Source organism: Pinus tabuliformis, chromosome 3_2 (assembly GCF_031772625.1).
Source record: "Pinus tabuliformis cultivar Carrire ecotype Pingquan chromosome 3_2, CPIR1, whole genome shotgun sequence".
NCBI lineage: Eukaryota > Viridiplantae > Streptophyta > Pinopsida > Pinales > Pinaceae > Pinus > Pinus tabuliformis.
Window position 1 is genome coordinate 1,043,898,573 of NC_142302.1, and position 27,869 is coordinate 1,043,926,441.

The 27,869-nt window shown below is 40.2% G+C and overlaps 1 protein-coding gene across 1 annotated transcript in view; it reads left to right on the forward strand.

Annotated features, from left to right (window-relative positions):
* LOC149184166 (uncharacterized) overlaps positions 1-22,426 on the forward strand; it is a 70,324-nt gene extending 47,898 nt beyond the window's left edge. The window contains exon 2 of the mRNA XM_089415252.1: positions 22,322-22,426. Within this exon, the coding sequence (XP_089271378.1) occupies positions 22,322-22,426 (105 nt within the window). The remainder of the gene's footprint in view (positions 1-22,321) is intronic.
* Positions 22,427-27,869: the final 5,443 nt, after the last annotated feature.

The following is a 27,869-nucleotide window of genomic DNA, read 5'->3' on the forward strand; positions in this document are numbered from 1 at the left end:
GAGACCACTGCTGCATATACTCTTGAACAAAATGGTGTTGCCGAAAATAAGAATCATACTATCATAGAAGCCACCCGTACCATGTTGCATGACCAAGGTCTACCGAAGTTCTTATGGGGAGAAGCTGCCAACACCACTACGTATGTTCAAAACAGATGCCCACATCAAGCTTTGGACTTCAAGACACTTGAAGAAGTTTTCACCAATAAGAAACCTAATGTTTCTCATTTTAGAATTTTTGGTTGTCCCATACATTTTCATGTGCCGAAAGAGAAAAGAAACAAATTAGATGCATATGGGAAGAAAGGAACGTTTGGAGCTGCAATGAAACTCCGAAGGCATATAGAATATATGTGCCTAGTCAAAGGGAAGTGGAATTAATTCATGATCTCACTTTTGATGAAGATTCTGCTCTTATAAAAATCTGAGATCTTCCTATCCATAGGAAGGACAATGATGATGTTGATGAACCACCGTCTAATGAAACAATGCCTGCTGTTGAAGGTCTGATGGATCCCATTGATCCACCTCCTAGTGAGCCCTCTACTTCAAGAAAAAGGCCTTTGTGGCTCAAAGATATTCTTGAAGATGTTGAGAATCATATTGCACCGAGGGGGACATTTCATGAAAGCAAGAAGTCGAATAGGTACCAAGGGTACTTAGCTTCCATGAGTACCATTGTACAATCTAAGCCTTGCACATTCGAAAAATCCATGAAGCAACAAGTTTGTAAAGATGTGATGAATGAGGAGTATGAGTCGATCATGAAGAATGATGTTTGGGATGTGGTTCCTAGACCCAAGGAAAAGTCAGTGGTTACTTCAAAATGGCTCTACAAGATCAAACATGGAGCTAATGGGAGTGCTGAAAGGTTCAAGGCCAGACTTGTTGCTCGAGGCATCTCTCAAAAGGAAGGAGTAGACTATGATGAGATATTTGCACCGGTTGCCTGATATACCACCATTTTTTTTATTATAGCCCTTGCTGTCTCGCAAGGATGGAGCCTACACCAAATGGATGTCAAAACTGCCTTCTTGCATGGTTCGCTTAAGGAGGAAGTCTATGTTGAACAACCTGAAGGGTTCGAGGTTCAAGATCGAGAGACACATGTATGCAGGTTGAAGAAAGTCGTTTATGGGTTGAAGAAAGTCCCTAGGGCTTGGTATGAGAGGATTGATAGCTATATTATGAAGTTGGGATTTACAAGGAGAAAAGCTAACCTGAACCTATACTTCAAAGTTGAAAAGGACGCACCTCTCATTCTAGTCCTTTATGTGGATGATTTCTTTTTGACAGGTGATGACCTTCTCATTCATCCATGCAAGAGGGAGTTGGCTTCCAAATTCGAGATGAAGGACCTATGACTGATGCATTATTTCCTAGGGCTAAAGGTCTAGCAAAAGCCATGTGATATTTTCCTTTCTCAAGGAAAATACATTATGAAGTTGCTTGCGATATGTGGGATGGTGGATTGCAAGTTCGTGACTACTCCGATGGAACTCAACTTTAAGAAGCTATGTGGAAGTGTTGTTGGGCCCAGATTAGCGAACCCTTTCGAGTATCGTCAACTTGTGGGGGGGCTGATGTTCTTGTTCAACTCTCCTCCTAACATATGCTTCATTTTGAACACGTTGAGTCAATTTATGGTCGAGCCTCATCACATTCATTGGATTGCTTCTAAGAATCTCTTGAGATATCTTTGGGGCACAATCCACTATGGATTGAGATACACTGTCAGAAATTTGAGGCTACGTGGATATTCAGATGTTGATTGAGTTGGAAGTGTTGTGGATCGTAAGAGCACGTTTAGGTGTTGCTTCTCTTTGGGGTCTGATTCAATATATTGGATGATAAAAAGTAGAAATCAATTGCTCTAAGCATCACCAAGGCCGAATACATTGTTGCGAGTATGGCCTGTTGTGAAGTAGTTTGGTTGAAGAAGCTCTTCAGTGAGTTATTTGAGCGCGTGATAGATACCACCATGATCTTTTGTGACAACCAGAGTGGGATTCGCCTATCAAAGAATCTCGTGTTCCATGACCGCTCAAAGAACATTGATATCGGGTACCACTTTATTTGGGATATGGTACAACGGGGAAAAATAAGGCTCCAACACATCAGAACGGATGAGTAGGTCGCAGACATTCTCACGAAGCCTTTAGGGAAGGTCAATTTCTTAACCTTTCGAGAGAGACTTGGAGTTGTGGAATGACTCTCCTATGAGGGTCCCATATGAGTTGGACAAAGAGCTCTGGGAGCTCCTAGGGGCTTGGGGTACTTCTTGGAGCTATGAGAGACCATAGGATGAGTGGTTCACCTTCCCCTAATCGTGCGCTAGATACAGGGTGAGTGGTTCACCTTCCCCTATGATACCCTATTATGATTGACATGTGTGTAAGGTGAGTGGTTCACCTTCCACTATGATTGACATATGCATAGGATGAGTGGTTCACCTTCTCCTATGGCATATGAATAGGATGAATGGCTCACATTAGGGGATTTTTGAGGTCTAAAATGGGCCTCCTAAGGAAATTCTAAAATAATAGTGGAAATAATGAAATAAGATTAGATTACATCATCAAATTTTAGAGGGAAAAAATAAAAAAAATAAAAATTATTTTTTCAACTCGTATTTTCAACTTATCTCGTTATGGGTTTACTCAAATTTCGAGCGAAAACACTCGTTAGATGAAAAATTTGATTCCTCATCCAAAGAGTACCCATGTTGCATACTTTCGATGGATCTTGCTGGTGGGATCCAATATTGCAACAATAATGTTGCAACTCCTGGGACTCCCTTCTTTACTTTTATCAACTTGGTAGTTCGTAACAAACTTGGAAGCGACGGTGCTATATGCACAAGTACTAGCTCTTGCCGCAGCTGTCACTGGATCAGCTGGTACAAGTCCGCTAGGAGCTTAAGCCAACTTCTATGAGCCCTCAAAAGAAGATTTTAATGGTGATGGATGAAAGCTAATCTCAACCAGAGGCTAATCTACTTGCAGAAAGAAGTTGAAAGCTAGAAATGAACGCAAACCCTAACAAACCCTAGTTTTATCGACTAACCCTACTAGTGCAAGTAAAAGGATGAAAGCTATGGAAATGGATGCCATTGACTTCTAGAAAGGTAAAATGCATGTGATTAAGCTACTTCTGAAGAGAAATATGAAGAAAACATCTTTTTTCATTTTTGAGTAATTTGTCAGAATTATTTTGCATGTGCTTTAGCTATTTTGACTGTGTAGAGGTTGACTAGAAAAAGGAAATGGAATAGGTGCTTACAGGAGGTTGGGAAGATTAGAAGAGGGCCTAAGGGGTCCCTAGCACCCTTCTAGAGAGTTTCACAGTGATCGGATTCCAAGAAACCGTTTTCGTGAGCTTCTACAGGAAGTTTGAAGGGGTTCTACATGATGTTCTGTGGCTTCTACAGGATGTTTCTACACGATGTTCCGAAAGGAGATTTTTGAAGGGTTGATGGTGGAAAAGAGGTGAAGAAGTGGGTATGGAGGTTGATGATGATGTGGAGTAGTCCAGGACCTGGTGAACGAAGCAGGTGAGTGATAAGGATGGTTGGATTTGTTCGAGGGGTAGAGCAATGTTGCACAAAAATATGGGAATTAGGTCAAAGTGAGGGAACGTAGCAAATGTGAGGCAAGAATCAGAGTTGGAGGATGGAGCAGGTGGTATTGGAGGAGTACGGGTAGGCAAAGAGGTATCACAGGTGCTCTGCAAGTTATTTTCCAAACTATTCAAACAAAGACTTGAAAAAACCAAAGACCTAGCTACTTTAACCTAATCTGACCTGAATATCAACAAAGCAAATGAACAGAAGTGTATTGCAATGAAATCAAGTGAAATAGCTATGAAAACTAAGCAATCATGAACCTAAACATGTAATCTCAACTGGTATCAACTTCTGCAAATGAGAATCTACACTAATAATTGCATGATGAAGCAAAGACAATGTTTTTGGTAGCTGCAAGGACACCTTGGTCTCAGCTCATGGTCCCACAGAGGGAGAGGTGAGATCAGGGGTGCTTGATGGCCTTTTTCTGAAGATATTCTCTGTTATTAACCTATCAAATCAATCTGAACATGGAAAAACCTTTTTAATCATCAACAATGACCTATATAATCAAGCAAAACCGTAATCTACTTAACAGAAATTATTTGATGAAGACATTCAAAACATATAACAGTACAAGAAGGAAGCCTTGGCACTTGGGTTGGGCCCAACCCTAAGAGCTACAGGCTCCGAATAAAAGCTCAGATCTGATGCCAAATAAAACTGCTTTCCATTATTCAAAAATAACCATGTCACAAGAAAGTTGTACAGCAGAAACTACAAAAATGAGCTGAGAAACTTGCAGCATTATGGTACAAAATACAATTGTTCAAAAAGTAACCTACGAAGGCTGAAAGCCTTCCTATTTATGCACTATGAGGGTCTCCAATAGCCCTCCTTAACTCGAGGGGCTCGGTTGCTCAAACTGCCAGTGATCAGTCACTTTACACAAAACTGCTCGGCTGCCCTTGGGAATCCTTTTCAGTGGCCTGCTAAACTCCGAGCTGAGGGTGGATATTTTGAGGAAGGGGCCATTTAGTGCAGGAGACACCCTTCCTACGAATCCTCACCCTTGTTCCTTCATGCTTGGCTGTTATCTTGCTCATAAATGCTTTGCTTTGGTCCAAAATTTGTCCAAAAACCTGCAATAACCACGTGTTAGCCTTCTTGGTCAAGTGACTACCCTCATTTGTTCAACCAACATAAATATACTCAAAAAACATGCATAAACTATGAAAAATGGTGGATTGATGAAGAACAGTAGGAAAAATGAGCCCAATAAGTTACCCTTTTTTGGGGCTCATCATCACCCCCCTGCTAAATGGGTTGCTCATCCTCTGAGCAACTATCTAGCTCATCATTCTTGATAGCTTTGACTGCCTCTCTCACGTCCCAGGCCTCCGCGGTGATGTATTCTTCCCGGTCGTGAAATCCTGCTTTTCTTTCCACTTTCTCCCACTCTCTGTTTTCCTCCTCTTCCTTAACTCCTTCTAGCAATCCCAAAAGCAAGGGAGGACTGAATTTTAGGCTGATCCAATTGGCCTGCAGATTTTGCATTGACTGTTTGTAGAGGGGTACCCTTGCCAAGGCCTACCTCATCCTGGTTGGAGAGTGGTATTCTCTTATCTTCAAGCTGTGGGATAGTGTGTTCCACCGCCTTGTGCGAGCATGAAGGCAGTTATCCCCCAACAGTCTCTCCATGTCCTCAAAGTGGGCAATAGATTGAGCCTGTTGCTCAATGTAATCTCGTAAATCCTGAGGGCTGTTGGCCAAGTGCTGGTGGGTGCTTATCAATGCTGAGGGATCCTCCGACTCTGCTCTGATCATTAGTGGCTCACTAAGTTCCTTGCTCATAATATTTCGAACCTCTGCTGCTCTTTTTTCCTCATGATTCATCCAAGAGGCCATGGCCATAAGTTGTATGTCTCCTACCACAGCGTTGGGATCCCACGAATTCATATTTGGAAAGGCTAAGTTGTGCAAATAAAACTCTGATAATTTAGCCTTGTCCTTTGATGAGCTGCTAGCACATAAAGCCATAAATTGATGATAGTTTTGAAATGGAGTAGTGGCCCTTTGGGCCAAGGTGTTAATCTGGAACTGCAACCATTGATCTATAAGGTACAGAGCCTATGACTTGGCAGGCTGCCTACACTGTATGGCCTCTACTGCCCAGCTGGCCATGCAGGCCAGTTGGGCTTCCTTCTCATGTACCTGTTGCCTTAGAGACTGTAACTCCTCTGCTGCTTGCAACTCCTTCTCCTGTAACTGTTTTGTTAGTGCCTCGATCTCAGCCTACAGCCCATCCTTTCTTTGTCGTTCATCCAAGGTTTCCTTTTCTGTTGGAGGCTTTTCCTGTTGTTGTTGTTCTCCTAGAATGGAGGGCCTGTCTTCCTTATGGATTCCCTGTAGCTATAGCTGCTGTCTCAACAGCTAGTTCTCTTCCTGTAGTTTCGCCCTCTAACAGCTTTCCACATGCTTCACCATAGCCAATTCTTTCCTTGACTCCTTGAGTTGTTCCTCTAGGGGGCCTATATCTGCCACACCCTTGGACTTGGCGATCCTCATCCAAGTGTGAGTCCTAATTCTTTCTTCTTCCAGTGCAAAGAATAATGGCACCGCAAATTTCTGGGGAATGATTTTCCCAACTTCTAACAGGTTATAGTATGAGCCCAAACTGGGCTGAGGGCTAGGCTCCACTATTTGTTCTGTCCTTTCTTCTTCCTGTGGTTGTTTGGCTGCCTTTTCCTCCAATTTCTCGGCCTCTTTTAGCTTAGCCCGAGTTTCCTGTAGAGCTTTCTCAGCTTCCTGTAGAACTGTCTTTGAGTCCATTGTCTTCAGTCTTTCTCTCCAGGTGGAAGTCTTTGGGCTTCCTCGTTCATAGGTGATGGAAATCTTTGAAGGAGACCCTTCTTTTGGTTTAGGGGTTGTGTCCTCGATGATAATTGGCTCCTTTGACTGCGGCTGGGGTCTGCCTACTTTGATCCGTGTGCTCCTTCTTGCCTTAAAGTACATGGAGGTTTTCCTCTTCCGCTTTCCTTTTTGTTTTGGAGGTGTTTTTAAGGCAGCCAGCACCGCTGCTGCCTCTCTTGCCAATATTTCCGGCGATTTTCCTCTTTGTTGTTATGTTTGCATGCATCCTGTAGAAGCCTCTGTGCCAACTGTTTTTGCCTGTATTGTAGCCATTTCAGGATCTGCCTTTGCCTTTTGTGTTGGTGCGACTGTTGTGACTGTGCCAGCCTTTACTTGGGATGTTTTTGCCTTCTCTGCCCTCCTTTGCAGTCTCTTTTCCCTTGGTGTTAGTGCTGTTGTTCCTTGCTCTGTTTTAGGCTCAGCAATTTGGCCCTTTTCCTCTTTCTCTTTTTGTCCTGCTTGTGTTTGTTTGTCCTGTGTTTCTTTACCACTGGTTTTCTCTCCTGCTTCAGTGTGTTCCCCTTCTTCACTGCTAGATGAGGTGAGCTCCTCGGCCATAATTCTAATATCGTCATCTTTGGTCATGTTTCGAAAAATTTCCCAAGAAAGGGGGACAATGTAGGTGTGGATGGCATCTTCTACTAAAAGTTTGATGAGCCCATGATGGGCTAACTGATCCGGTGTCCCTTCTTTCAATTTTGTGCCACATTCACTTAATGACTGCAGAAGAAAATAGGGGATGCTCAACTTTTGTTCTGGAGGTAAATCCATTCCATGTCTTAGTTCATTTAGCAACCTGAAGTGGTCGCCGTAGAAAATGTTGAATCTCCCTTAACAGGTAATGTATTTCATGATTTGGAAGCTGACTTCGCTCCAAAGAGGAGGTAAGCTGGCTCTCCGGACTCTGTTTTTGTCTTCTACAGGATGTTCTTCAGGCAGGAAGAATGCTTTCTTGGCTGCCTGGCCCAATGACCTTTCTTCTTTGCTCCAAGGGAGTCCTAATGGGAGACCAGTAACACGACTGATGAGCTCAGGGGTAACTTCTAAGGTCAAACCCCTAAAATTCACTGTGGCTTGCGTCTTTGATTCAGGTTCTAGGGACATTAAGAATTCCTCCGTTATTTCATCGTCATGACCCTGAATTTTGTCACAAAAGGACATCCAATTGGCACGGGTGAAGAGGTCTACCACCTCTGGATGCTCACGCAGCTTGCTGGGATCTGAACGTTCTCTCCTGATAAACCCTCCCGACATGGTGAGAGTGCCCTGTTTTATGCTTTGTCAGAAAAGGGAATGTTGTTTATGGGTTTTTCCCTAAACTCAAGGAAGAATTCCTCGGCTCTTTGATATCAATGGGCAACAATTCCTTAGTTTCAAGACTGTTGTGACTCAGCTCTCAGCTTCTAGTTATGAAAGGGAGAGTGTTGCTTTTTGAATCAGAGGACAGAGACCAAGTTTTCTTCTCAAGACACGTTTAGATATGTAAATTTTAAAATTTTCATCCACAGACTGGCTCTCATAGCCACATATGCCTTCCTTATAGGAGAATTTTAGCAACAGGAAACGTGGAGAAGAATTTCGATGCATAAAAACTGAGGAATATCGCTCAACACACAGGCAAACTGCTATTTCCAACTCACAGGCTAATTTTTCTCAGACTCCCCAATTTGAAACAGTTCAATTCACCACCTTTTCAAAACATACCATGCATGGAAGAGTGTTTTCGAGCCTACCTCTCTCAAAATCTCCAAATTCGACAAAGAAAAGTCTAGGCTTTTCTACTCCGGAAAGCTGTGCAGAACTTCCTGTAGAGCTGCTTCCTGTAGAACTCTTGCTGGCTTCTGCAGGATGTCACTGCGCTTTTGAACGAGCTCGGTACGCGTGAGATTTTTTGAACAGGCTGAAAAACTCAGCGGAGGACGAAGGGTTAACAGATTTCAGAGGTAGAGGACGGGTACTTCGCCCGAGGACGTTGCAAGTGCAAATGAACAGCGGGTGGTGAGAGTCTTCAGCCGATTATTTTTTAACTGCGGCGCAATTCGTGGCGAGGGAGTGAGGTGGCCAGACTGAACCGTTGATCCAACATCACGGCCATCATTTTTTTGCGTGTCTCTGACCGCCATCACCTCCCCTCTGCCATTAACCGCCGCCACCACTACTAGTCCCGCTGATTTTCCCCGACTGGACACTCCACACGTGTCAGCTGCATGTCTCGGCGGCAAATTTGAACGTAACTAGGCTTGTTTGGATCCCACGAGGCTTTGTAACTGGCTGAGGGTGGCCAGTTTGACTGGCCACCGATCCCGTTCAATCCAAACCATTTTCACAGCCATGCAGTTTTCGAAATATAGTTTATGCAATTGACGAATGAGGTTAGACACTTACCTGCGTGGCCGTGGACGCGTTATGCAGACCTCGGGTCTTGGAACCACTGCTTCGCTTGCTGCTGCCTCGTGCATGGGTGTTAGAACCCATTCCTCCATTCGTTGATGTTGTATGTACGAGTTTTGGAACTTGATCCTTTGGTTGTCATTGTTGCATGCACAGGTTTGGCTTCGTTTCGGCTGCCGAGGATGTTTTCACGTTCAAGAGGAGCCTTTTGCATGTTCCCTTTGTTGATTTCGGCTATCCCTGTCTTCAGAGTATGTCTTTCCAGAGGGATCAACCGCTACAAGATTCCTGTAGGATATCCTGTAGTTGCTTCTCCTCCTGGAATGCAGGCTAAACGAGCAGGGCTATATTGCGGATGATGGATTTGATGATGAAGAGTCCAGATGGAGATTGACAGGTAGGGTGAGCTAGACATCATTGTTTAATTTGTCACTGAAAAATTCTTGCTGGCAATCTGAGGAAAACAGGGTTTCTTGTATGACTATGCAGGAACACATAACCAGGTGGGTGATGGAGGTGTAGAGAGATGGAACAGGGTGCCATATGGTGAGGGTGGAAACAGGGATGGCTGCAAGACTAATAAGCAAATTCCCACTGTCAGATTCCCCTCCAAAATCGGTTTTGGCTTGCCCAAAGGTTCTGCAGGATGTTTCCTGTAGGAGACATAAACTTCCTGTAGAAGAGACAGAGCTTGTTGTAGAAGGTGGAATCTGAACCCGAATGCAATCATATCCTAGGAAAGGCGAGTGGTCATGGTGGAAGTGTCTGTGAGGGTGTCCAGTAGCCTGGTGCAGACCCCTGTCCTTGTTTTGCACAACCTTCTTAACCTGCAATATATTCCCTGCAACCTGCAATTATTCCACAGAGATTAGGCTTGTTTTTTTTCTTTTTTGAGAGACAGCTAGGGCGACTCCATGAGGTTTTCACCCTCACTGCCTGCCCCGGGTGCTTCTAAGAAGTTTTCACCCAGGGATCTTTTTATTTCACTTCTCTGTTTTTTTTTTTTTGATGCTCAAGGTGTGGGTGGAGTAGAGACAGGGCCCTGCTCCACTACCAGCACTGATTTTTCCAAAGTTTCAATGAACTCCTGCCTCGAAAGGGGTTCCTTGTAAATTTTCAATCGATGCCCATTGACTAGCATGGGGATGGCTTCTTCATCAATGTTCTTGATAACGACTGAACCATTGTCATTGCATTTCTCCACTGTATATGGTCCTAACCACCTTGTCCTCAGTTTCCCTTTGAAATCCTTGTATCTTGAGTCATATAGCAGCGCCCAATCTCTTGGCTAGAATTGCTTTTCATTAAGGTGCCGGTCATGCCATATCTTCCTCTGGAGTTGAACTACTTCTGAGTGGAGGAGGGCCTACATTCTCTGTTCATCTAATCCATTCAGCTACAATAATCTTTCCCGTTGTGCATGGCTAAGATCTAGGTCCAGCTGAGCTGCCACCCTCAATGTGTTGTACTTGAATTCTATGGATAGCAGATCCTTCTTCCCGTAGACCAGCTCATAAGGTATGAAACCTGTTGTAGTTTTCCAAGTGGTGTTGTAGGCCCAGGTGGCCTTAACCAAGCGATCTGCCCAATCCTTCCTGCTGTTGTTCACCACTTTACTCAAAATCTCTTCCAACGATCTATTGGTAACTTCCACCTGCCCATTAGCTTGCGGATGATAAGGGGTGGAAGTTCTGTGCTTGATCTTGTGATGAGCGAGCAAGTCTTCAATGAGGTTAGAGGTGAAATGACTTTCTTGATCAATGACCAGCTCTCTTGGGTACCCAAATTTGTAGAAGATATTATCTCTTAAAAACTCAGCCACTTTTTCTTCTGTCACTGCCTTGATTGCCTTGGTTTCTGCCCACTTTGTCAGGTAGTTTGTGCACATAATGATGTAAGACCTTTGCTTTGAAGGAGAGTTGATAGAACCCACAAAATCCATTCCCCACTTCTCAAATGGCTCGAAGGTCACTTGAGGTTGGAGGGGCATTTCATCCCTTGGAGTCGGTTTCCCCATCCTTTAACATCGGTCACATTGGCTGATGTATCTTCTAACATCTTGATGAAGAGTGGGCCAATAGTAGCCCGCCTGTAGAATTTTGAAGGCAGTCCTTTTTGCTACAAAGTGACCACCATAGGGCCCATCGTGACAGGTCAGGAGGATGTCGAAAACTTCCTCCTCCCTAACACAATGCCTCAAGATCTGATCTGGGCCAAGTTTAAACAGGTTTCCCCCGATCCAAGTGAATGGGGCACTTTTCTTCACAATTTTTCTCTTCTCTCTTGAGGATAGGTGTGGAGGGAACTGTGCTGAGACCAAGTAATTTGCTATATCAGCAAACCATGGTGAGAGTACTGAAATAGCAAACAGGTGTTCATCCAGCATCTGGTCATCCACTGTCCCTTCTTCACCTGCAGGCAAATCCAATCTAGATAGAAAGTCAACAACAACATTTTCCTTACCTGGCTTGTCCACAATGGTCAAATCAAATTTCTGCAACAAGAGTAACCATCTAATGATACGAGCATTCACATTAGGCTTATTCATTAAATATCTAATCGCAGCATGATCAGTGTGTACGAATGTTTGATAACCAATGATATAGTGTCTGAACTTGTTTAGGGAATGTACTATAGCCAGGAAGTCTTTTTTCGGTTACAATATAGTTCATATCTGCCTTGGATAGATTTTTGCTGACAAAGTATATGGCATATGGAAGTTTCTCCTCAACTTGTCCTAAGTTTGCCCCTATGGCTTTGTTCGAGGCATCGGTGTGGATGTGGAAAGGTAGGGCCCAGTTTGGACCTCTCAAGATCGGGGCGGACACCAGCTTATATTTCAACTCATCCAAAGCCCCTTGACAGTCGTTAGTCCATTTGAACTCAACATCTTTCCCTAAGAGGCCAAACAATGGCGAGGCTAGCTTACTGAAATCTTTAATGAATCTTCTATAATATCCTGCTAAGCCTAGAAAACTCCGAACATCTCTTACCTTTTGAGGAGGTGGAACCTTTTGGATGATAGCAATTTTGTTAGGATCCACCTGTAATCCTTGCTGAGAAATGGTATGACCTAACACGGTCCCTTCAGTCATCAGGAATTCACATTTTTTAGGATTGAGGGACAGGTTCATCTCAATACACTTGTTTAAAACTTTTCCCAGGTTAGACAATGCTTCTTGGAAGTTAGACCCATAAGGAGTAAATTCATCCATATAAATTTCCACCGAATCATGAACCAGCTCAGCAAATATGCTCAATACTGCTCTCTGGAAAGTGGCAGGAGCGTTGCATAGCCCAAAGGGAAGGACCCGGTAGGCAAAGGTTCCCCAAGGACAAGTGAAGGTGGTCTTATCTTGGTCTTCCGGGCTGATTTGGATTTGATTATACCCGCTGAACCCATCTAGGAAAGAAAAGAACTTCTTCCCTGCCAGCCCATCTAGCACTTGATCTATGAACGGCAAAGGGAAATGGTCCTTCTTGGTGGCTTTGTTAAGTTCTCGATAATCTACACAGATTCTCCACTTCCCATTTTTCTTGGGTACAAGCACCAGAGGAGAAACCCATTCGTTGTCTGAGATGGGGTAGATGAATCCTGCATCCAACAACTTTTGTGATTCTTCTTTAACGATGTCCTTAAGGGCTGGATGCATTCTCCTCTGAGGCTGCCTGACTAGTTTACAATCCTCTTTAATGTAAATGTGATGGGTATAGACTGAAGGGTGTACTCCTTTCATCTCCTTATAGCTCCAGGCAAAAGAATCTAAATGCTGGCTCAATAAGCTACAGAGCTCCTTTTCCTGGGAGGGAGATAGGGATGAGCTGATCTTTAAGGTTCTTTCAGGGCCAAATTCCACATTCTTAACTCTGGGTGAGGTCGGATCGACCACACAGAGGTCCACTAAAGCGCTGGCTTGGGTACCTTCCACTAACTCCTCTAACGAAAGTGCACTGGGAGGTGGATTTTGAATCAAATTCTCAATCAAGTCATCCTCGATCAGAGGACCTCCCTTGGTGGCTTAAACTGTGCACAATGGTGCAGAGTAGACTTCACCCTCATCTCCCTCCTCCAACCAGAGTGGTAAGTCATGTTCTAACAGAGGTTGGGCAGGAGGGTATAGGACTAGCTGTTTGGACATAGGCCCATTCTTGATGGTCATGCTTCCAGCTCGACAATTGATGTAAGCATCCGTAGTAGCTAACCAAGGCCTTCCCAAAATGAGGGGGTATCCAGTGAGTTTTGCCTTTGGTTGAAGGACCAAGAAGTCCGCAGGGTACTCCCAAGAATCAACGGAGACCAGGACATCCTCCACAATCCCTTCGAGAGTCACGGTGGAGTGGTCTGCCAACTGCAGTACTGTCGAGGTCTTTCTTAAGGAACTTTGAAGGTTAAGTTTGAGCATAGTGTCCCTGGTCATCACATTAATGGCAGCCCCTAGATCAATCAAGGTGTGGGGGATTATGCTGCCATTGATGTGGACATCAACTACAGGACACCCAAGGTCCAAATATTTTGGACAGATTATTTGTCCCAACATCAAATCGAACAGTTGTCCTATGACATTGATAGTCAGGGCATCTCTCTTTTGCCTGCCTGGGTGCCTGAAACACTTCTCCTTGATCAATTTGTTGTAGAATGGTACATCTTTTATGGCCTGGAGAAGTGGGATTTTCACACACAACTGTTTAAGTTCTCCAAAAAGTTCAGTCTCCTCTATGTTTGGTTGTGTGGCTACTACTAGTCTCTCAAGAAAGGGTGGAATGGCTTTGGGTTCACTTTCATGTTTCACTTCCTCTTCCTTCGGGGAAGGAGGTTGGCGATTTGGGAGGACCTTTCAAAATCATAGGTTGATCTCCTGAATCTCCACAACATAGGTAGGGCAAGTTGTCTCCCCAGTGTATACCTGCTGGGCCTTTCTATTGTTGGGGTTCGGGTTCAGTTGAGCAGGCATCTGAGGTTGTCCTAGAGGAGCAGGAGGTAATGGTTGTGGTTGAGTAGGAGGTGGAGGCAAAATAGCGGGAGGAGAGTTGTATTGGGGCCTCCACCCCGGTTGAGGTGCATTCCACCGAGGTTGTGGCTAGACATGAGAGTGAAACGAATGAGCAGCAGGTTGAGTATGGTATTGAGATGGATAAGACCAAGGAGGAGGGGTGGACTAGGAAAGATGAGCAGAGGGCCCCCAAGAATGCATTTGAGCGGATTGATTGGGGTTGTAATAAGTTTGGGATGTTCCTTGCATCCCCTGCTGGTAAGGTCTGGACCCATGCGACCTCCTTTGGTTAAGGAAGTAGAGTTGCTCAGTGGCCCCTTCAGTCCCTTGGTACATGGATTTCAGTCCAGGTAAGGTTGGGCACTAGTTCATGGGGTGGTCTTCCTCACAAATGAAACATACCTCCACTGAGTGCAATGGACACTCGTTCTTAGGATGCTTCCTTGTACATCTGGGACAAAAAATGGCCAAAGCCCTCTCAGCTTCCTCTTTCTTCTATTGGATTCGGAAGGTATCCAATTACATGGCAATAGTCTGTCTCATCTCACTTTTGAGGTCTTCCATCTGATTAGCGAACTCATGCTTGGAGAAGGTGGCACTAGCTGAGCGTGGATTCCCCCTACCTCATTTCCGGGCTGCTTTAGAGTGGTTTCTAAACACAGTCTTTATGTCCTCATAAGGTAGTTGGTAGATGTCTCCTCCAGCTAGCAGATGGAGGGTATCTAGAAGGTCTTCAGGGACTCCTTGGAGCAGAACCAACTTCAGAGATTCAGGGTCAAGCGTGCACCTGACCCGTTTATAGCTAAGTTGGAATCTTTCCTCGTAGTCTTCTAAAGACTCATCACTTCCCATGGTCATCCGAGAGATTTCTCCCTTTGTTTCTTTTGACCTACAGTAGTCCCGGTATTTGTTGTTAAAGGCTTGTTGCATCTGAGACCAAGTTGTGATATTGTTTCCAGGTAACCCCATGAACCAGCGTAGTGTTGCATCCTTGAGGGTAGAGAGAAAGAGTTTCAACTTTTGCTCGCCTTCTGCATAGTCATAAGTTTGACAAAGGACAACAAACTCAAACCGGAAGGTATCAGGGTCTTCAGTGGTCAATCCATGGAAATGAGGTAACGCTGAGGGACTTATGTTTTTCATTTTCATGTCCCCGTTGGTCTCTTGGATGGGAAAGACACCTTCTATTCTCTCATCATCTTCTCTACCGTTTCTGTTTTCAGCCATGGTCTCAAAAGGAATGTTTTTTCGCTCTTCTTCTGTTATAGGATCTTCGTATATCTCAGGAGGTTCACCTACAGGTTCTTCTGGATCACTGCCACCAAAGAAGAGAGAAGGGTGACTTAGTGATGTGGTGGGGGTGTTGGGTAGAGATTTTCCGGTATTATCTCTATTCCTACGAGGCATGAAATGAAATATTTTTGTTTGCTTTTGTTATTTTCTGCTTGTACCTACAAAACTGAAATAGATTGAATTACAACTCACTAAAATCTATCTTGCTGAAATGAAAATGCGGAATTGAAATGAAAATAGGAAAGGACTAATCTATTTTGCTGAAATGAAATTGTAGGAATGAAATGCTAGGCTACGCTTGCAGAATTGAAATTGCGGAATTGAAATGCTAATCTATGAAAGCAGGATTGAAATTGCGGAATTGAAATGCTAATATATGAAAGCAGGAAAGATCTATTCTATTTTTGTAGAAATGAAATTGCAGAATGGAAATGAAAAAAACTACTCAGCAGAAGGTTGTAGTAGAAAATAGAAGAAAAGCAGCAATCACAAATACTCTGACGCTTCCCCGGCAATGGCGCAAAAAAGAATGGTGGGCTCCAGTATTGCAACAATAATGCTGCAACTCCTCGGACTCCCTTCTTTACTTTTATTAACCCGGTAGTTCGTAACAAACTTGAAAGCGACGGTGTTATATGCACAAGTACTAGCTCTTGCCACAACTGTCACTGGATCAGTGAGCACAAGTCCGCTAGGAGCTTAAGCCAACTTCTATGAGCTCTTAGAAGAAACTTTTAATGGTGATGGATGAAAGCTAACTCAACCAGAGGCTAATCTACTTGCAGAAAGAAGTTGAAAGCTAGAAAGGAACGCAAACCCTAACAAACCCTAGTTTTACCGACTAACCCTACTAGTGCAAGTAAAAGGATGAGAGCTACGGAAATGGATGCCATTGACTTCTAGAAAGGTAAAATGCATGTGATTAAGCTACTTCTGAAGAGAAATATGAAGAAAACATATTTTTTCATTTTTGAGTAATTTGTCAGAATTATTTTGCATGTGCTTTAACTGTTTTGACTGTGCAGAGGTTGATTGGCAAAAGGAAATGGAGTATGTGCTTGCAGGAGGTTGGGAAGGTTAGAAGAGGGCCTAAGGGGTCCCTAGCACCCTTCCAGAGAGTTTCACAGTGATCAGATTCCAAGAAACCGCTTTCGTGAGCTTCTACAGGAAGTCTGCAGGGGTTCTACAGGATGTTCTGTGGCTTCTACAGGATGTTACGAAAGGAGATTTTTGAGGGGTTGATGGTGGAAAAGAGGTGAAGAAGTGGGTATGGAGGTTGTTGATGATGTGGAGTGGTTCAGGACCTAGCGAACGAAGTGGGTGAGTGATAAGGATGGTTGGATTTGTTCAAGGAGGGGTAGAGCAATGTTGCACAAAAATATGGGAATTAGGTCAAAGTGAGGGAACGTAGCAAATGTGAGGCAAGAATTAGAGTTGAAGGATGGAGCAGGCGGTATTGGAGGAGTAGGGGTAGGCAAAGAGGTATCACAGGTGCTCTGCAAGTTATTTTCCAAACTATTCAAACAAAGACTTGAAAAAAATCAAAGACCTAGCTACTTTAACCTAATATGACCTGAATATCAGCAAAGAAAATGAACATAAGTGTATTGCAACAAAATCATGTGAAATAGCTATGAAAACTAAGCAATCATGAACCTGAACATGTAACTTCAACTGGTATCAACTTCTGCAAATGAGAATCTACACTAATAATTGCATGATGAAGCAAAGACAGTGTTTTTGGTAGTTGCAAGGACACCTTGGTCTCAGCTCATGGTCCCATAGAGGGAGAGGTGAGATCAGGGGTGCTTGATGGCCTTTTTCTGAAGATCTTCTCTGTTATTAACCTATCAAATCAATCTGAACATGGAAAAACCTTTTTAATCATAAAAAATGACCTATATAATCAAGAAAAACTGTAATCTACTTAACAGAAATTATTTGATGAAGACATTCAAAACATATAACAGTACAAGAAGGAAGCCTTGACACTTGGGTTGGGCCCAACCCCAAGAGCTACAGGCTCCTAAGAAAAGCTCAGATCTGATTCCAAATGAAACTGCTTTCCATTATTCAAAAATAACCATGTCACAAGAAAGTTGTACAACAGAAACTACAAAAATGAGCTTAGAAACAAGCAGCACTATGGTGCAAAATACAATTGTTCAAAAAGTAACCTACAAAGGCTGGAAGCCTTCCTATTTATACACTACGAGGGTCTCCAACAGCCCTCCTTAACTCGAGGGGCTCGGCTGCTCAAACTGCCAGTGATCAGTCACTTTACACAAAACTGCTCGGTTGCCCTTGGGAATCCTTTTCGGTGGCCTGTTGAACTCTGAGCTAAGGGTGGAGATTTCGAGGAAGAGGCCATTTAGTGTAGGAGACACCCTTCCTATGAATCCTCACCCTTCTTCCTTCATGCTTGGCTGTTTTCTGGCTCATAAATGCTTTGCTTTGTTCCAAAATTTGTCCAAAAACCTGTAATAACCACGTATTAGCCTTCTTGGTCAAGTGACTACCCTCATTCATTCAACTAAAATAAATATACTCAAAAAACATGAATAAACTATGAAAAATGGTGGATTGATGAAAAACAGTAGGCAAATGAGCCCAATAAGTTACCCATTTTTGGGGCTTATCACCTGCTATACGAAAAATAAGAAATACATGAAAAATGTGATTGCAATCACGTTTTTTCATGTATTTCTCAATTTTCATATAGCAGGATCCATCGAAAGTATGCAACATGGGTACTTTTTGGATGAGGAATCAATTTTTTCATCTAACGAGTGTTTCCGCTCAGAATTTGAGCAAACCCATAACGAAATAAGCTGAAAATACGAGTTGAAAAAGGTAGTTTTATTATTTTATATTTTTTAATCTTTTTATTTTTTTACTCCAAAAATGGTGAATCATCCCCCATGGTTTACATCATCATCTTGAATCCTATTGGTTCTCATAAAGTTTATTTTGGTTGTACATTTTTCTTAGGAGGCCCATTTTAGACCTCAAAATTCCCCTAATGCCTTCTCTTGTTGATGTCTCAACACACATCCTACCCATAGAGTCTAAGACTCATGGGAAGCACCTCTCATTTGGCCAATGAGTTGGGAAAATATGGTTAGGGATCATAACACTACCGATGGACGCATCGTGTACTACTGTACTCCCTATGACTAGGGCACATGGTGTTTAACAACTTGATCTGGGATCAATGACTGACTTTTGTTAGTGGAGAGTGGTATGATCTTATGACTCACTCTCAATCACTGCTTCTTTATTATTACTTCATGGTTCAGCAGAGCAGGGAAGTAATGACAGGGATGGTTCTGAATGATAGGATGGCATGATGGCAGATGGATAGGCAGGTGGAATTCTCCCTAGTTCAGAGGGAGTGTTAAAATTGGAAACTATGGCCAAATTACACCTTAGGACAGCTCATATGATGGAGATGATTATTGCATTGGATTCCTCTTTTCGAGAGGTCCATTTTGATATAAAAATCATCTCATTTTGATAAGCAAAAATGGAATTTTGAAATTATTCTCTCTCATAAACAAATTGTCAAGGTCGGCCTCAGTCAAATGTAGGCTCATGAAGCGAAATAAATGTGTCTCCTCACCCTCAACAAAGTGTGTAAATAGGAGTGACCTCTCTCTCATTTGGACATCACTCATCTCATCACAGATCTCTCTCCCTCCTCTCTTGATTGGTTTGTACAGCTTGGAGATAGCCTTCGCTACTTCACACGTGTGAAAGGAGGACAATTTTCTCACTTAGTTTGTTGGCCGAAAATTTAAAAAAAGAGGGTAGTGTTGACTCGGGTGATTTTGACCAACGTTGACTTTGATCTTGAGGATAAAATTTTGGTTTTTGAAGGCCGCATTGATTGGCATAGTTTTCGAGGTGATTGGGATAGTTTGACTTCAATGTTGACTTTAGATTTGACTATAGAATTTACAACAACATTTTCTCTCTCCTTTGACTGGTTTGATCAATCTATTTTGGGTTGACTTTGACCCTCTTGGAAGGTTGAATTTATCATCGGTTGACCAAGTTGCTTGGAGGACATTTTGGAGTTGCTTTGACCACTGTTGACTTTATGGTTAGGGCTGCAATTGACTGTTGATTTGACAGGACTGTTTTGGGCATGTAAATTTGATATGTGTACTCTCTCTGTTTGCTGAACTACTGAAGAATAATAAGAATATTTGATCAAAGGGTTTCCCCACATTGGGGTTTTCCCTTGGCTTCCACGATATCTTGTGTCCTCTTGTCTTGGCTTGTCTTCTGCATATGTTTTTATGTTCTATCTACATTTATTGTCAATGTGTTTAAGTTAATGTGATTTTCACTAAATATAATTGGAAATCGTCATTGGGTTGATAAGGAACATTGAAGTAAATTTTGCTAAAGCATAGAACATACCATTGTTATCTAAAATTAACAAGTCTCCTTGAATAGGAGCAAGGGTCTATTCTCTGATCAACAGGGGAATAGGGATATCGCCTTTGGCTGAGAGGGAGTGATGATGAACATCACATATACATTCTCTTCTTCATGTAACATGCACTTGACCAGGACTAACAGTGGTAAGTCTAAGTGAAGGCCATGAAGAAAGAATGTTGGAGGATTGAATAAGCATATGTGGTTTCCTTGAGGATGAACAATCCAAGAAAGGAAATGTATCGACACTCTTTGAGGATGAGATAGGTATCCAAGATAAGAGTGATCAAAGAGGACTGATATTCTTTGAGGATTGGGAATCCAATATAAGAATAGTCCTAAAAGGACATACATTGTGAATATCCGAATGGGGTATGTGCCTTGTAAAGGTAGTGTGATATCACACGTAAAGCCTCCTAGCATAATGCTCTTGAATGAAGATGAGCTTGTCTAGTTAGGCCTCAAAGATAGTGTTGGTCATAATGTTGATGCTTACAGTTAGCATATTAATATGACTCTTCTTGTGATAACTCTTCATTTTGAGAATGATGTTGTACTAGTAGTACAATTATGAATACCTCCCCAGTTAAGAAGGAGCTTTGGAAATGTAACTAGTTTCAGTCTTCATAATTGTATTGTACTCATTTCAATATGTATATTATTTGACAAACAAAATAAGAAAAAAAAAAAGTTTTTATTTCAAAGCATGGCTTTCATGCTTCTTATTGATAGTCTTCGAGGTAAAAACATGTTCTTCATGCTTCTATGGTTTGTTAGGTCATAGGATTTATTGACATGAGTCAAGAGAGTCAACATCATGTTTATAAGATTCTCCCAGACAAAATGTAATTTATAAAAGAATTTATTGAGTTTAGAAGGTCTTCGAAACCTCCAAAGTACAAGGCGGCCCTGGAAGCTTCAAATCGACCTAAAGGAGGTAATTCGACCCCTTGGAAAGGCTATATAAAAAAGCAGATTCAACCTATTTGGCACTCACTCACTCACAAGTTCAGTCTCTCAAGTAAAAGTTTTATCTAAGGCTAGAAGAAGCAAGGAGGGAAAAACAAAGGTCTAAAAGGAAAGAAGAATCCAAGAAGTCAAAGAAAACCTTGATTTTGGGCTCTCTCTCATGTGTGAAAAACTAGGATTTCTACAGCTACAAAGAATACTGAAATTGTAGGAAACAAGTTGCACGAATGAGTTTCTAGAAGAGCGAGTATCTTGTTTTGACTTCGTTGACCTTGGGAGATATTGTCCTACTCAAAGGAAGATCTCTTTAAGAACTATCTTGATGTTGGATTAGGATTTCTACAACAACTATAAGGTCGAACACAAACGAGTTGCTGGAAGAACGAGTATCTTGTTTTGAATTCGTTGACCTTGGGAGATATTGTCCTGCTCAAAGGAAGATCTCTTGAAGAAATATATTGTTGTTGGATTAGGGTTTCTACAATTATAAGGTCGAAGTTGTTGGACGAAGTTGCAAGGTTGAAGCTGGAAGATGGTTGAAGCAATCTTATAAGAAAGATTTATTGAAGGGCTAACTTGGTACTTGGAGGAGGACTTGGTCTAGGGTTTAGGTCTTGGTTGTCCCATTTGAAACAAATTTTATAAAAAGAAAAGAGTTTTTTCGGTTTTCCCCTTGGAGGGGTTTTGCCCTAGCGTGGAGCTTAATATATGTGTCCATTGTCTTTATTATTTTTCTCTTGATATTTGTTTGATAAAGAAGATATAATAAAAGAAACATAAGAAGATAACTAAGTTCACAAGCAATTATTAAGGAAAAAAGAATTTAGAATTAATAGCTGACACACTACATTTTCCAACACACAACACACAAGAATAATCCTCCTAACCTATTGAACTATTGAGCCACAACCAGATAATTCTAATGATGCCATGGTGTTACTTCAAGATGATGAATACCCAATCCTGAGCCACGTATCATATACGCCATCAAGTGTTTACAACCATGAACAGTGTTATAATTCGAACTAATGTCACTTAAAGCCGCTATAAGCATGAGTGATATTATAATTACACAAACCCTAGTGATCATTGTGATTATATTTAGTCGAACCAAGAGAATATCGATATCAAAATCACAATGTCATAAATGGGTTAGAGAGCCTAGGAGAGCCTATGCAAACTTCAACGTAAAGCAATATCATAACAAGGGTGCATAGTTAGCATTCCCTGCCACTTAGTCCAATTATTGAATTTTGAAAGTATGAATTAACTATGGTATTTGAACAAGGGCTAAGTCATAGATATTCTTGCTTAGTTTAGGTATCTTTAAATCAGAGTAAAAAACAATAAATACATACATACATGAATGAATGAACAAAGTGTTTTTTAAGTAGCCATAAAATACTGCAAATGACCTTGGACTTATAGTATCTGAACTTTGGAACCAAAATTCTAGAACCATACTTCCAAACCAAAAAATGTTTCTACCAAAAATAGTAAGAAAATTATTTTTATATTGCATCGGAAATGTGCTAACTAAAATTGCTATATATATATCTATATCTATATATATATATATATATATATATATATATATATATATATATATATATATATATATATATATATAACCTCTCATCAAATTCTATTTTTACACAAAATTACATTTGTACCAATACACGTGAATATGCTCAAGATAAAACCTGGATGCGGGTGTTAATGCGATGCATTTATGAGGGCTCTCTCATTGCAGGCAGCTGGCCCTGCACCTGGCTCGCGGACGAAGACTGTAGATCTCAATGGCATGCGAATTTATTTGGATGCAGGACGGAATGATGGTCGCACAGATCGTCTTTAATGTGCGCCTGGCTCGAGAGTTCACGCTCAAGGTTTTATTTATGGCCTGGTGTTTGGTTCACGCCATTGCTCTTGGTTCTTTTCACCTCCGCCCGATTTTCTTCCCGCACCCCTGTCTCGCTCAGGTAGTCTGGAAGCACGCCTGGGTTTTCTGTATCGCCTGGTTCCTCTGTGCTCAATCCCTCCCCCGTCAGCTCTGCCATTTTCCCTTTCTTGGTTGTTCAGACAATTCGAGGATGCCTCGCCGTCGAGGAGTCTCTCGCCGAGGAGGCAATACTGGTAATAGAGGCAGAGCCTCTCATTCTGCTCCTCAGAATGTAATCCCCATTGCTTCGGCCTCCCCGTCCTCTCCGCCCTCTGGCCATGCTGGGCCTCTCCTGCACAATTCCTTTCAAACTACCCGCTTCACCTTCCATAGCAGGCTCAACATGCTAGTTTTGTCTGCCAGTATCACTGTTATTCTTGCTGAGGAAGAGGACAATCCCAGTAGCTCAGCCCACACCACCACCTCTCAATCTCAGGATGATAGTGTCCTTCAGGGGGAGATGGCTGGGGTTGTGTTTAATGAAGATAACATGGAGGAAGATAGCACTGTTCCTGAGGCACCTCCGCATCCGGCAGATTCAACTCAGTGCGAGGTCCTTGCTTGTGGACCGGTTCATCATGCAGGCAACATCCTCAACCTAGTAATTCCTCCATAAGGTGGTATCGAAGGGAATGAAGACAATGGATTCGTCACTTGGATTGCCTCGTCCAGCCAGGTGGACAAGGATGTGCCCGACTCTCCGCAACATGCCGAATGATGCTGGTTCATTGCCGACGGGTGGCACTCTTGCCTTTGCTCTGTTTGATTTTATGCTATGTGTCTATGTTTTGGGTCTCTGGTTATGGGTCTGGTCTCAGTTCTCGTTTGGTATCGGCGCGAGCCAACCTGTTCTTGATCTGCAGCAACAACTCTTGGTTTGGCGAGTTTTGTTTTGCCTCTTTTTTGTCCATGGCGGGTATGACAGAATGCTTCTCAGTAAAGCCATTGCAGGCGATAGTAATGTTGTGTTAGACTCAGAACAGAATTATTTTTTTGTGCGTCAGTGTCTAACAAATCATGTTTTGAAGTCTTTTAATCCTGAAAGGGCAGATAGCAGGATATGTATGTCTCAGAGTCTCTGGCTGAGGGCTAGCCTCTTCCCCCTCTGAGGTTTCGACCTCCATGTACATATTTTTCTCTTTTTTAATAGAATTAGTATTTACGCAGAGAAAAAATAATAATAAATAAATAAAATAAAATAAAAAATATGCTCAAGATAAACATAAAAAATATATTAAATATACTAAACATGAAAAAAAAGTATATGTTCTACACAAGTGAAAGAATAGAATTTTGTATCAAACACAATAAAATAAACGAACTAATAAATTAAGAAAATGTTGACGTTGTGATGTTTTATGTAATAAAGACACAATTACATTATTATTTTTAGGTGATATAATCTTTGAATCCATAATAATTTTTCAACTTGTCCGAATGATGAACCAAACTGGTTGGTTCGAAACGCGTCGACCTAAATCTACTAATGTGATTTCTTCTCAAATTATTTTCAAATCAATATATGGATCACAAAAGCTTGAATTTGATTAAAATTATGATATATTTACTTTAATAATGTGTTTTTGAATGCATAATAATTTAAAGATATTTCAATTAATTTTTATTTGATTTTAGGCAAAATTGACTAGTGACAATTTGACCATGACTTACATAACTAGATTAGATTTTATTTTCAAAAATATATATATAAATTCTACATTTGCATTAATTACCTTATGACCTTTCAAAATGAATAAAGTATTTGGTAAAATTGATATTAAAAATGTCATTTAAACAATATATAATTATAATTTAGCTAACCATTATATCAAGGACTTTGGAAAAAAATATGTTAAAATCTTTGCAAATAAAAAATGTGTATTTCAAAAAACAATAAATTAAAAAGTTTGTAACCTAAGTATTGTAAAATAATAATTTAGCTAACTATTACATTTTTTGATAATTTTTATATTTCTGAAAATGAAATGCATCATTTAATAAGACAATTTAGTGAAATTATTTAAAATATAATTTAAATAATACTTCCATATTTTAAATTTAATCAATTGCTTACCTTGCTTTTAACTATCATATCACACAGAGAGCATTTTTAATTAGATTGTGTGTGGGTGTCATTCAAATTCTCATTAACAAAATCAATTATTTACCTTGTTTTAACTATCTAATCACACAAATAAGTCCAACTATGTTTTAGTCATAAATAAGATGAGAAATCCATGTGGGAATTTGACATAAATAGTTGTGGGAAAATATTTAAGAAGACAACACATTAAAATTATACTTACACATTGTTGAAAATGTGAAGTGTACGATATTTAAGAGTGGTGGAAGGACGTTAATGAATGTTTGTTTTGGGCATTGCTTTCTGTTCTCTTTAAAGTGTCATGGGTCCTTTCTTAAATAGTAAAATAAGCAAACACAAACTTTTTAGACCGGCAAGAGTAAGGGAGAGCATGACTAGGCAAGAAAATTACGAATAACATTAAACTAGAAATTGCTCCTAAAAGTTCAAAGATACACAGAAGGAATAACAGATTTAGTAAGACTATCTCTAAAAAACTAAATTACTAAATATTAAAGCTCTTATTTCTAGTAGAATAAATATTAGATAAATATTATTTGGAAAAAATTGAACAACCTCTGCAATGAAGAGCAACCTTCTTGAGTGATTGCTTACTTCTTGATGGAATTTTTTTGGCTAGATCATTTGGTTATGGTCCCAGTAAGATGACAGATGGAAAATTCCCTAAATAAATAGTTAAGTAACCACAAAAAATATACAATTCTTTGAGCAATGAGAAATTTGTTTAATATAACAACTATAATCTATTTAATAGAGTAAGTCAAAAATATTTCAAAATTAAAAATTGCAAATTCTATTTAATATATAAATATTTTGATTACAAATACTCATTATTAAAAAATGTTAACATTTTAAATTAATTCTCAAAATATTAAATTATTTACCTATTAAATTATTCTTATATATATTTAAATAACTAATTTCCATATGATTTTTATTATTTAATATTAACATTTTTATTATTATTTTATTACTTAATATTAATATTTTATTTAAACTTTTTATCCCAATTAATCATCTAAATTGTAATTCACAGAAATTTCATAGTGTTACACTTACCAAAAATTTCATCATTGTGCAATCAAAGATTGAGAGAGAAATGATTTCGAGATTGTGACATGGAAAGTTGGTATTAATTAAATTAATTTTTATATTATTTAGTAATTAAATTTAATTTACAAACTAAAAAAATAAATAAATATTATTAATTTAAAATATTATAAAATATATAAATAAACATCATTAAAACCATAAATGTAAAAATGCAAAACAATAAAAAAAATTGGTTGATGAAAACTATTAAAACCATAAATATAAAAATACAACCAAAAAAAACAAATATTGCACATAAATTTCAGCTTTTTTAGTACATCACAATTTCATAACCTTCAATCAATATAACAAAATAATCGCATTACATTAAAAACCATTTCTGCATATAAAATAGAATTACAATAGATATAAAATTTTATGCATGAAAGTTTCTTTTCCTTCCATATTTGGAGTAAATAGAATTACAATAGATATAAAATTTTATGCATGAAAGTTTCTTTTCCTTCCATATTTGGAGTTGTAATTCCGACGAGAAACAGTTTCTTGCAAATTTTGATTGTAGCGATATTTTATTTTTGTATCTGCATTTTACTTGAGAAACACAATTAATTGATGTGTCTGAATTAATTTATATTTGGTATTGAAAAATCTCTCATAAATTGATATGGATCACAGAAGCCTCAATTCGACAATATTTTTATGTCTCTGCAGACATGGCCTTTCATCCCCAATATTATTATGATATTTCCCATTAATACCCTCAATCATTTGTTCCGTTGTCATAACTTCTGTGAGCTTAGCGTTTTGCTATCATAACTTGCTGCCACCTATGAGCTTAGTATCACGTAAAGAGTATTTATGGTACAATTTTTTTCTCTATATTCATTGTTACGATTTTTCACTCAGCTATCTCTAAATTGTTCCAAGTGGTAACGCTCTAGTCTGCTTGTTGTTCCAATCCTCAGACAGGTTCTCTCTAGAACATTTATGAATTGGCTTTTTTTTTTTTATCGTATAGGAAGTGTTTTGGTTTTGATCATCAAACTTACTTATGTATTGTTGGATGGGCTTCCATACTTCAATTGATGGAGTTTGAAACCCAAAAACTTGTGCCTAAGGAATATTTTTTGTTTTCTACGTTGAGAAGAGAGTTGTAGAGGTGAAGTGCCAGAACTTGATTTGAACTGCACATGCATGGTTTCTCTGAGAAGTTTGTGATATTTCGATATTTCGACCCCAGCCAATACATTCTCCAAATGAAGTAATTCAAGCTTGCTTCATGTGTTGATTCTTGTAATTTTTGTCTGAAGGCAAGCCTTACACTAGAAGACCATATATTCCTTGTTTTGTTTGCTATCTATTGCGTCCAGGATGGCAAAATGTTCTACCCAGAAAAAAGAAAACAACAATGAGGGTTTCCTTCGAGCTTTTCCTAGGAAGAAGCTCAAACCAGAGTCGGAAGTGAACATGGTTTTCCTGTCGAATGGTCTAAGGTTGATAATCATACGTCGATGGCGAAGTTTGTTAGGGCCCTACAACGCTAGGTTGAGAAAAAAACCAGTCGAAAATGTTATGCTATTATGCAACAGTCGAAAATGTTATGCTATTATGCAACAACGATTTTGTATACAGAAAAACTCAAAGAATCGTAAAATTTAATGTCCAGAAATATAAATTACCTCCAGCCATTGGTGACGTTTTTGATGCAAATCACAGTCCACTTTATTGAAAACAACCTCCAGCTTCTATCCAGGAAAAAGAAAAGAATAAGAAACTCTGAAGGCACTTCCAAGCTCTGCTCTCTCAGCTAGATGGTGTAAAAAAAGGGATTGAAATACAAGCTTGGGGACCAAACAGATAAATTTATAGCGAAGCTTCCATCAAGCTTCTTATGGCTATGTGTCAGGTAGAGAGCTCCAGATGGAGTAATGGACCACTTCAAGGTAGAGAGCTCCAGATGGAGTAATGGACCACTCCAGAAGCCCCCAACAAAAAAATTAATTAACTGCAGTTGATTTCCTTAATTTAAAGAAATTACTGCAGTTGGTTTCCAGAAATTAAAGAAATACTACAGTTGGCTTCCACGAACTTAATGGAGGTTAACAGAAAAAGGTCAAGAAAAACACACTATGGACCCCAGGTATATATGCACATGATGCTATGGGGGAGTGAATTGAATATGGGAAGATCATCAACTAGGCT